Source organism: Nematolebias whitei, chromosome 14 (assembly GCF_014905685.2).
Source record: "Nematolebias whitei isolate Nwh7 chromosome 14, NemWhi1, whole genome shotgun sequence".
Classification (NCBI taxonomy): Eukaryota; Metazoa; Chordata; class Actinopteri; order Cyprinodontiformes; family Rivulidae; genus Nematolebias; species Nematolebias whitei.
Window position 1 is genome coordinate 10,648,011 of NC_056511.1, and position 11,398 is coordinate 10,659,408.

At 39.7% G+C, this 11,398-nt stretch overlaps 2 protein-coding genes across 2 annotated transcripts in view; both read right to left on the minus strand.

Annotated features, from left to right (window-relative positions):
- The window catches only part of ddx46 (DEAD (Asp-Glu-Ala-Asp) box polypeptide 46), a 13,481-nt gene extending 12,090 nt beyond the window's left edge, over window positions 1-1,391 (minus strand). The window contains exons 1-3 of the mRNA XM_037687833.1: window positions 1,257-1,391; window positions 943-1,089; window positions 418-534 (exon numbers count right to left, since the gene is read on the minus strand). Coding sequence (XP_037543761.1) covers window positions 418-534; window positions 943-1,089; window positions 1,257-1,273 — 281 coding nt within the window. The 5' untranslated portion in view covers window positions 1,274-1,391. The remainder of the gene's footprint in view (window positions 1-417; window positions 535-942; window positions 1,090-1,256) is intronic.
- Window positions 1,392-3,196: 1,805 nt separating this feature from the next.
- camlg (calcium modulating ligand) overlaps window positions 3,197-11,398 on the minus strand; it is a 10,075-nt gene continuing 1,873 nt past the window's right edge. Inside the window, exons 2-4 of the mRNA XM_037687852.1 lie at window positions 8,414-8,865; window positions 8,184-8,249; window positions 3,197-3,871 (exon numbers count right to left, since the gene is read on the minus strand). Of these exons, the coding sequence (XP_037543780.1) occupies window positions 3,680-3,871; window positions 8,184-8,249; window positions 8,414-8,865 (710 nt within the window). The 3' untranslated portion in view covers window positions 3,197-3,679. The remainder of the gene's footprint in view (window positions 3,872-8,183; window positions 8,250-8,413; window positions 8,866-11,398) is intronic.

Genomic DNA, 11,398 nt, shown 5'->3' on the forward strand with positions numbered 1-11,398 from the left:
CACACACACACACACACACACACACACACACACACACACACACACTATATATAAAGGGGGAGAGATGGCGCAAAGGTTAGAGAAGATGAGCCTGTGATTGGAAGGTTGCTGGTTCAACCACCCGGAATGACAACGGCAAAAATGTGGGTGGGAAGGGTGAAGAACCCACACCTGCCTCCACCCTGGGCCCTTGAGCAAGGCCATTAACCCCCACCATCTGCTCCCATGAGCACCCTAGATGGCAGCTCCATGCTCTCCACAGAGGGCAGTGGTAGCTCAGTGGTCTGTAGTTGCATCTGGAAGGGCATCCAGCGTAAAAACAATAGCCAAGCTGTGTGACCCTAAGGAAGGGAGCAGCCGAAAGAAGTAAAAAAAAAAGAAATATGTCAATATTTATCTATCAGAAAAATGTCTCACTTGTCATCGATTTTCTTGCTCTTTGCTGGGCTGGCAGTTCGAGACCTGCGATTTCTGCTCCGGGAACGCTTTCTGTCACGGCTTCTGGACCTTCTCCTTTCTCTGCTCCTCGAACGTCTGGCCAAGACGATCAGATTATGTGACCAAAACAGACAATGGGTGAACATAAAAACAAGTATGACTTTGGTCGACATTATGATGCTAGATGTTCTTAATCAAAACAACACATGTTGGGAGAAAATTAACACAAACCTCAGTTGTTGTTTTTTTTTGATTGGGGATTTAATCTAAGAAATTAATGATGATCAAAACATTTTGCATAACATTATGTCCACAATGCTACAAAGAAGCCCTGATAATGAAAATGTGACCATGAGTATATTTTAATCATGAGTTGAATGTGGTTTAGGATCTGTCCAAGAAAATGACAAAAACAATTGTAACATTACAGTTTATCAAAATTTAAGCATATTTGTATTACAGTAGTTCCTTGCTGACGTCATAGATGGATAAACGTAAACATACCTGGGTTTTTTTCTGTCTCTGGATCGGGACCTTCGGCGGTCTCGGCTCCGCGACCGGTCTCTCCTGCTTCGGTCTCGATCGTCTTTCTTGGAGCGTCTCTCCGGGGAGCGACTCTTCGACCGGGAGGCCGACCGCTTCCTGTAGTGTCTGTGGGGGCGATAAAATCAACAATTAGACCCTCGGTTGAACAAGAAATGAAGAAAACCTGCATTAGCGCACGCTTAGCTAGCATGCTAGTTGTAGCGTTTCAGGAGGGAAACTGTCATTACCAGCCGGTTAAAGGCGTTTTGAATGCTCCGAAAACTTGGACATACCTCAATTCGCGGCCCATTCCGGGTTCACGAAGACTGTTCTCGTAAAAAGTTAATTTACTTGACGGATAGTGACGAATCTTTACTGTAGGGTTTGTTTGTGTCGCATGAACCTGCGCGAGTGGCGAACGTATGAAAAACTGCGGAAGCTCGGAGAAAGTCCAAACTAGCTTTAACAGCAGCGCCACCCCGCGGCTGGAGGTCGCAAGCGCAAATTAAAAAATATATTTTTGCAGTTTAGCTGCTGCTGCATATTTATGACTTCTAATTATAAAATAAAACAAAAATGTTTTATAATATATTGTATTTTATTATCTTTACTATTAAATTTTATTGAGATGAATTTATATAAATACTTTTATTTAAAAAAACAGGCAGTCTATAAAACTCCCCCCCCCCCCCCATGTTCATTTGTCTCTTAGATTGTTAGTAAAATATGTCATGAACCACAGATTTATAAAACTTGTAGAAGCTAAATTATTAGCTATACATCTACAACTGATTAATGTTTGGCAGTGAACTCCACTAAAGATGGCTTCCACAGTAGCCTGATCTTAAAAAGTACAAATATGGTTAGAATTTTATTATTCAATGTTATTGTCGTTCGCATCACGTCATACGTATGGTAAGTAACTAGCATAAACTCAAAAACCTGAGTTATAATTTTGACCTTACAAGAGAATTTTACAATCACTGAACATCCTTTTTATTCTAGTTAAACAGCTGAAAACCCAAGAAGACGAAAAGCAAAACGGAATAAGTTGCACAAGAGATTTTATTTGGCATCAACTGTCCAATCTGAAGCAAAAACTGTCAAGATCATCATTACCATAGCCATTAAAAACAGTTCTTCAGGAAAATTATCAAAAAATATCAAATAGATTAGACGAGCAGTAAGATAAATCACATTAAACATAGACTTGGGGATGGGGGATAAATCATTAATAAATTAATTTACATTAAAATATGAAAGAAGACGGCAAAGATTTAGGCAGAATAATGTACAAAAGTTGAGCAAAGCGACACTTCACCAGAAACACACACACAGAGCATAAACACAAACCAACAACTTTTTCATTTGAGTATGAACTTACTGCAACTTTGAGCTCAGAGGCACAAAAAACAACCTTTTTACAAACTGCAGGACTAAAAGCTTCTGCACAAGATCCAGACAGAGACACTGGCTCGTGTTTCAGGTGAACCTTTTCTAGAAAGGATAAATTAAAGTGATGTCACAAACAAACGCTACACGTTCCCAAATTAAACAGTTTGGACCGACACGCTGCAGCCGATCCTTAAAGAAGTCCATATTCGTTTTCAGGTTTAAACAACCGAAGGGCTTACATTCAAAATCTGGGTTTTCACTTGTCTCACCTTCTTTACTAGACTTTAATGAAAGCACTCGAGCTCATTTGTAGCTACGACTTAATGGGTATAAAGAATGAAGCATTTCTCCACATTATTAGTGAGTTTAAGTGATAACCGACTGAAGAAACAAGACACCGGACGTTTTAAACATCACATCTGAGGCTCATCTCTGAGATTAATCAGAAAAATAAAGGATCAAATTAGAGGTTGATGGAGACGAGAGCTTCAGCTGATGATTTTTGGGAAATTAGGGAAGCCAATTGTTGTTTTTGGCCATTAATTTAACAAAACAACAGGAAATCTGAGCAATACATTTTTTGGAAATGCTGCCGTCGAGCAATTTCTCTTTTGTTCAGAACTAGTTTTTTTTTTTTTTTTACCTCGCAGATGATTATTTGCAACACAAGTCTCCAAAACCTCTTTTCTACCAACACAGAACAGTTTGTTACATTTTAGGTTCCCGAAACAGAATTAAGAGCAACTAAACTAAAGAAGATCAAGTCAAAAAGTTCATAAAATATTCAATAAGGAAAATGTAGCCACTGGAGGAGGAAAGACTCGCCACCTACTTGGACCTTTTGGATGAAACCGGCTCATTTTTGGAACAATCTTGGCTTTTCCTGTCATTTTGATTCCAGTTTGATGTGTTATTTTAGAGGTATTCCCTGAATGTGCAGCTGTTTAGGGCTTTGTCAGACTTAGCACAACTTGTATTACATTTCAAGTAAAAAAAAAAAAGCTCAAATAAGTACTAAGATGGTATTTTCTACACAAACTCTTACAGCAAACCTTCCTTCTGCCTAAGAGCTTCTGCTCAAATCTAAAAACCACAAACAGGCCTGTAATAAACACTGGACTCTCGCATAACTTAGTGTTTAGAAGGACTCCTGAAGGGCAGGAACGCCAAGCACTCGTTCAGATACTGTGTAGCCCCGCTCATAAAGCAGCAGATTCACCTTCAGAGAGTTAACAACAGAAAATCACCACAGGGTGCAAATGAGCATGCCTTGTTGGGACTAGAAGGAACGAGAAGAAGAGGAAGTGCTGCAGTCTTCAGGTCAGGGAGTCTCTGAGCCAATCAGCAACAAGATCTCATGGGAGATGATGAAGGTGAAGAAGTAAACGCAGAGGTCGGAGAAGACGTCCCCCATCCTCCTGTAGGTGTCCATGGAGCGGTTGATGACCTCAGCGGGGATGCCAGACAGCAGCAGGGCAGCGGTCAGCACGGTGGTTTTGGTCTTCTTCTCCACCTATAAACAGGAAAACGTGAAAAATATTTTAATAACCGACAGACACTGACGGGGATTCAAACAAAAAACAGTAACAAAACTCTAAACCCCAAACAACATACGAGGCTCGAACTATAAACATTAGTAGAGAACCTGCTCTAAAACCACCTGTATTACTGTAGTGAACTTGACCTGATGTCAAAACTTGACCTTAGGATTATATGGTCAGAAACTGTCATTTCATTGATTTGCATCCAGAAATACAGGTTGATCGATCCTGAGACTTTCTTTCTTGAATTAATCAAGTGGAAAAAGACAATTCGCTATGATCATTACTATTTTACAAATGTTTTGATAATCAAATTGTGTTAGTTCAAACAATGTTTACATGTTGAAGTGAACTACTCATTTTTATTTACTTAAAACAGTAATAATGATTTTTATTCCTCAATTCAAAGTGAAATCAAGTTAGAGTACGTTACAGAGTAATGATTCAATTTCTTGATCGTCTGCTTTGAAGTGAGCAAATTTGTAAGTGTGTCAAAGTTCGAGTTTCGGTCAACTGAAAGTTTACTGAAAAGAAATGTCATGTTTAACTTTTACAGCGAGATACTTGGTGAGTGGCTCCACGAAGTCTGGTTTTTCCATGATATCTTTCTGTCTGTTCTTAAACAATCTGAATCTTTTCCTTGACTTTTAATAACACCTTACATCACAAACCACACCTCTGCTTTGGTCCATCGACCAATCAAAAGGCTCTCAAATGAACCGGAAGTAGAGCTCTTTAAAATGTGGGCACTTCCTAGTTCAAGGAGAGTTTTTGGAGTTCAGAGAGTTCAGCTCAGTCTTGAAGCTGCTGTAAGCTCAGTCTTGAAGATGGAGTAGCAGTTCAAGAGAGTTTTTGGAATTCAGAATGCAGAGAGTTTGGGAGTTCCAGAATGCAGAACGCGGGCATTCAGGATGCTGCTGAATTAGAATCAAGCTGAACCCGAGACGATTTTGGGAATTATAACTTCTGTTTGGATAACCTCACACGACTCTCGAGGTCTTTAGCTGTTCTTACGGAGACGCTGAACAGTGGCTAGAAGTGGGACTTCACGCCGGAACTGATCTATCTTCAGAAAAGGTAAAAGTCGACCTTCACCAAAAGTGTACTGTTGGGACAAGCTGATTTCCGAAGGAGCGTGCATGTTCTGGTTAAAACAGACAAATTCCCTCACACATCTCTCTGTAGACAAACTTCACTTTCCATCTTTAAACTCTCCTATCTGCTAGCAAATTAATCCAGATGTTTTCAGAAATGTCTGTGGTGAAGCAACGGAAAATCATGGCCGTATGGTTTTCCTGGTTGTAAAGCTGATTAATTATGTCGTTATTTTTCAATTCTTGCCAATTAATGTAAATGTGTGATGTGTTAAACTTGATTCTGTTAATAAATGACCCACTCGCTTGGTGAGTCAAAGATAATTAACGTCTCACGTCCACATTTTTATTACATTCAACGCACGTATGTTACACAGTCCAGAAAAATGAAAGAACCCGTTTAACAGTATGAATATATCTCAGGATATGTCATACTACATTACCATCGAGCTTTTTTAAAGTCAGACATTTATCTTTATGTTAATTTCTCTTTTCCATTCTTATCCGGACCAGGGGCCTCATGTACAAAAGGTGCGTATGCATGGAAACGTCGCGCACGCCGTTTTTCCACACAAACCTTTAGATGTATCAAGAATTAAAGGACCGTGGAAATGTTAGCTGCCCCATGCCAACTTCATGGCTGACGTGCACACTTTTCTATACTTATTGGTTCATCGGCAACACTTAGAGGTGATACTGGGAAACTGTTATTTTACACACCGGACACACATGATGAACAATTAATACATCCACATGTATGAAATTAGATGAGTGGATATAAAAACATGTGCATAGTAGTGCAGAAAATACCTTTAACAACAATGGCTTTTAGGCCTGTCGCGATAAACGAGAAATCTATTAATCGCATGATAAATGAAAATTATCAACCTCATTTTCATTTATCGGCTTTATTGTTTCTTCGTGTCTCTCTTTCTACTGAAGACGCTGGATGACAAAAAGCTCAACTCCGGTGATCTTCACTGACCCCTCCCTTTTTCCTTAAAATCTGTTTTAAATCATCTAAAATTGTGTTTTTGGATCGTTAAAAGCAGCTACGCCGAGAAGCTAAGCTACAAGCTAAGCTAACAGGCCGACCTCGGGGGGGGGGAAGAGATCCGTCTTGTCAAAGCTCCAAAAATTCACGGTTGAAACCCGTACATTTGTCTAAAAAGTTGTTTCTGCAAAAAGAAGCTTTTATTATTTTTTTTTTCTTAAAAGCTTTGTGTGGAAAAATGCTATGCTAAAGAGCTCAAACTACACAGATTGTCCGCCATTTTGAGAAGCGAAAAACAGGAAGGAGAGACAGCCCATGTCACGTCAAGGGGCCTCCCTCCCATTTTCTTAAAGAGACATGCTGCTCGCTCCCTCACTATCCATCCTTCGGTTCAAACAGTCTTATACTGAATCCCGTGGTCAAAAAAAGGTACTACACAAAACTTAACCAACATTTCTTTTTAAATTTGACAATAACTATTTATTGTCAAATTTAGCTTTATCCTCTAATAAAGCTAAAGCCATTAGGCCTGTCATGATAATAAATTTTGCTGGGCGATGTATTAATCTAAACACCGACAATAATTACTAATTATTGTCAAATTTCAAACAATATTATCATTTATTGCAATAATTTCTGAGACAATTAATCGTCCATCAAAATTTATTATTGTGACAGGCCTAATGGCTTTAGCTTTATCAGAGGTACAGCTAATGGTGCAACACGCAGAGAGCGTGTATTTAGAGACGGAGAGGATTTTCAGGCCCACAGTGACGACTGGCTCATTAGATGTTTTAGGTCCAAGGTCAATCCTTTTAGAACTGGAGCTGCGGTCGGTCTTGGAGCACAACAGTGAGGAGCTGTGCGCTGCTCGTGCACATACAGCTGCTGACCACACTGGGGTTCCTAACAACAGGGGCATTCCAGAGGGAGCTGGCAGTCCGATCGGGACTGTTCCAGTCGACCCTGATTTGAGCCATGCCAGGTGTCTGAGATGGAATTATCCATATGTTAATCAGGTTCATCAAATTCTCTACATTGTAGTTGAAGAGGTCAACATTAAAGTACAATTTGCAGCAACAGCCGGTTTTCCTAATGTAATCGGAGCTATCGACTGCACGCACAGTGCTATAAAATCACCATCACAGGATGAATGCATTTAAGTTAACTGGAAGCATTTTCATTCAATCAGTGTGCAGATTATATGTGAAGTGAAAAAGCAACTAACCGACATTGTGGCGAGGTGGTCTGGTTCACACGATTCATTCATACTAATGAACAGCATGGTTGGGAACAGACTACAAGCTGGCACGGTGCGGGATGGGGGTACGAATATACGTCCTAATATGTCTGATCATTTTTTCTTAATTTCTGTGGTTGTGTGCTGCTCTGACCCCCCATCATTTACAGCTTTGCACACATTGTCCCACTCACTCCTTGTGCACTTGGTGCTAATGCCAGAGGACAGCGTGCCAAACAGAATGTTTCTTTGCACCTCTACCTCATTTAGAAGAGTCTCCAACTCAGATTCCTTGAGTGCTTTTCGATGCAGGACTTATTTAAATCCATTTGTACACTTAAATGGAGCCGTGTCAAAACAGGAGTTGGGTTTCCCCTCATGTACGCTCAATTCTACGTTGAGTGGGATGTACAAAGGAAGCGTGCTTGGATTAATGCGTACGCATTTTGATTACATCTGGATTTGTGCACAGTTTTCTCGATTTAAGTGTACACCATGTTTCAGTAGAAAATCCATGCAAGTTTTTGTACATGAGGCCCCTGGAATTTTTTATTTTATTTTATATTTTCTTCTTCTTCTTCTTTCAGCTGCTCCCTTCTTCAGGGGTCGCCACAGTGAACTAAGTCGCACAAACACTTGGCAGTTATTTTTATGCCGGATGCCCTTCCTGACACAACCACAAACCACCAAGCTACCACAGCCCTCTGTGTGGAGCAGAGGGCTGCTATCTAGGACACCCGGAGGAGCAGATGGTGGAGGTTAAAGGCCTTGCTCAAGGGCCCAATGAGGCCCCTGGAAAATACCAACAGCAAATTGTAAACTTTTCAAGTATGCATCTGTTGTCTTTAATAATCAACCAGAGCACTTAATCGATGAGAAATATTAGACTAATATGACTGTATCCAGTTCACTTTTATCTACAGCTAATACACAGAAAACATTAAATGAAACCTCACCTTTGGAAAGTACTTGGATAATCCCATGTAGGCCAGTTCAAGGGTCAAAAATGGAGCAAATATTGACTGGAATACAAAAAATAAAAACACAACAGAAAAAACCTCCATTATGCATCGTTTTCTTTTTTCACATTTCAGGTCATTAGGTCTTGAAATATGTATTAAAAAGAAAACAAACAAAAAACCCCACAAAGAAGTATTTGTGGCGTCACGTCCACAGGTAGACCTACCAGATATTTGCAGACAAAACCCCTGACAAAGACGGCAAGCAGGATGCTGCCAACGAGCCTGAAGATCCTGAAAGGATCCAACTCCTCTGAGTCGGACCCGGCGTCCTGAGCCGGCTTCTCGTTGGCCAGCTGACTTCGGAGCTTCATGGCGTCGTCAAAGCGAGACAAGTACTGGTGGAAGCCTCGGCGCGGGGAGCCGCTGAGGTCGTTCGATGGTGCCCGTTCTCCCTTCGCCCTCTGCCTGAGACCGGCGGCATCGTCTTCCAGAGACGAGCCGGGCGTCTCTCTGTCGGGCAGAGGCGAGCCTCTCCTCTCTGGGGTGGAAGAGCGGCTGCTGTGAGCCGAAACGTCTGGCAGGAAGGGAGACGGTCTCTGGGAGGAGGACAAGGACCACGGCTCTGTCCTGTCCAGATCGAGGTGGAAGCGGGGCTCTGTGGGACGCCTTGAAGCTCCTGCAGGGAGGCACAACAAGTTCTAAATAAACTACTTTTTAAAAGACGTTTAAATTTTACTTTAATAAAGAGCATTTTAGAGGCTGAAAATAAACATTGTATCATTTCTCAAAACTGTGTTTAGTGGTTTTCTGTGAAAGAAGACTTCTGTGCTCAATTTAGGTTTTTATTATATAAATAATGACGTGTGTTCTTTGAAAGATCTAGTAAATAAAATCTAATACTTGGTAACAGTCAGAGGATTTTAGTAAAACCTCGGTGATGACAAAGGTGGGCTTACGTTTTTATCACTGGTACGTTAGTTCGCATCTGGATTTTATTCAGAAGGATTTTCTAAAGTTTAAAAACAAAGAAACATAAAATGTGTATTTTTTTTCAAGTTTGGATAAAACCAAATGTTTAGTGGGTATCAAATGTGTTTTGAATTACACAACATGTTTTAAAATATTTCCCACATCTCTTTCAAGTTCATGACTTTTGACCAAACTCTAATAAGAACTGCTAAGACCACCTTAAAGTCTGCTGAAAACTCGTATATTTTTTAAATTGGCATGGGACAATTGTAACGCAGCCTGACGGGTAATCCTGTTTTAGTGAGAAGGGGTTCTCTGCAGACCAAAAGTGGGCGTTTCTGGCGAATAGGCGTTTGTCGGCGGCGAACACTGATTGGCTATGGGTAACCCTCAAAGTCACGAGTCATTGATGAGGTAACGTTTCTTTGCGATGTTTGACAAAGAAATATGGTTTATTGTACTTATAAAGTATGTTATGTTTTCACTTATGCATTTTATTGAAGTACGTTTATTGTAGGTCACGATAGTTTGGACCGTTCTCTCGTTGTTGTCGTAACGCACTGAGGTAAAGTGAGCCTCCACTCAGCTCCTTTTCAAAATAAAAGCTGAAAATAAAAGTTCTTAATACTTGAAAAATAAATATTTAAAAGCTGTGTATAACTGAAAAATATGAAAAACAAATAAATAAAAGTTGTTATTAGCTGAAAAATAAATAAATAAAAGCTGTTAATTATATCTATGTCTTTCTGCCATGTCAGGGACCACTCTCACTTCAGACTGACTCTAGAAGACCCCTAGATGTTGCTCAACAATGTTGACCAACATCTGATGTTGACTTTCATTACTCAATAATGAGTAATAACTTATTCAATAAAAAGTCTGCAATTTGTCAATAATAGTCAATAATTCATTCAAGAATAGATTATGGGTGTTTGGTATGGCTCAGTGGCTAAAATGGGTTGGATGTTAGAGAAATTACTTAATTTTCAATTACCTGAATGCACAAATTCCTTCATTTATAGTTAAACTTTAGGAAATCAACTTTTTTTTTCTTGTGAAAAAAATATCAAAATTAACTTTAAAATCCAATCCAGGATTAAGTAACAACTAGCAACACCCTAACTGTGCTATGTTCTGTGTTTCCAACAGATGCTACGATGACTTCTAAAAATGGATGTCCCAATAAACACAATAAAAAAAATTCAATGATGCATCAAATGTTGTCTGAGTATGTTTTAAGGTAATAACAAATGTGAAATCTGGAAAACAAAGAGAATTCCTGAATCTGTCTTGTGTGCTTTGATGAGTACATAAGTTTATTGGAGGTCCTGAAACAACTTTTCTGAGAACACAAAAGATTTTTATTTTACCTTTGGCCAAGATGTCAGTTTGAAATCAGGCTGCTTACTGCAAAACCAAGAGGTTTTTTAAGACGGTCTTCATTTGTATTGTTTTGTCGACTAAGCTAAATGTAATTTCTAAAATATGGATAAATCTGATCTCATCATGCAGCATGAGCAACTGGGTACAGGTGTGAGGACCAAAAGTCTGGTTATGTACTGACTCCTAAATGTGCTTGTTTTCTACTGAAACATGGAGTAGGGTTGACCTTTAAAATGTGAGACAGCTGAGGAAGTTAACCAGTAAACAGAAATACCGGCTCCAGGTGCAGAAATCTGACAGAAACTGACAATCACTCATCTGTAGTGACTGCAAGTTGAACAAGAAAATGTGAAGTTAAAGGAAACATTCTTTGTCCCAAGGCCAGTTTAAGTATCATTAATATTTTTCTTTCTTTATGAATCGATTGTAACTTTGTTCACATTTTTCAACAACCAAAATGGAATTTGTTTTTTAATGTTATGGCTAGGTATTAAAAAAAAAACCTAACATTTAGCTCTCCCCACTACCCAGTTATGTTGCTCTTATTTTGAAATGTAACCGGAAGTTCTGTGTTAAGAGAGTCGAAAAAAGAAGTTATGGAGACGCCGCGGCAATATACTGGAGCAATGTCGAACCGAGACGCCGCCAGTGTTGAACCTGAGACGCCGCTAATGTCGAACCGGTTAACACCATAGACATAAGATGCCTGTGGTTAACACAATCTGCCAATAACGCCTTGTTTGTAGACATAATGTGTCAGTGGTTACGGCATTTTATCGTTCAGCCTTTTTTCTATCGTCCAATCAGATGTGGCCGGCCAGACACGCCTATTTTTCTATCGTCCAATCAAATATGGC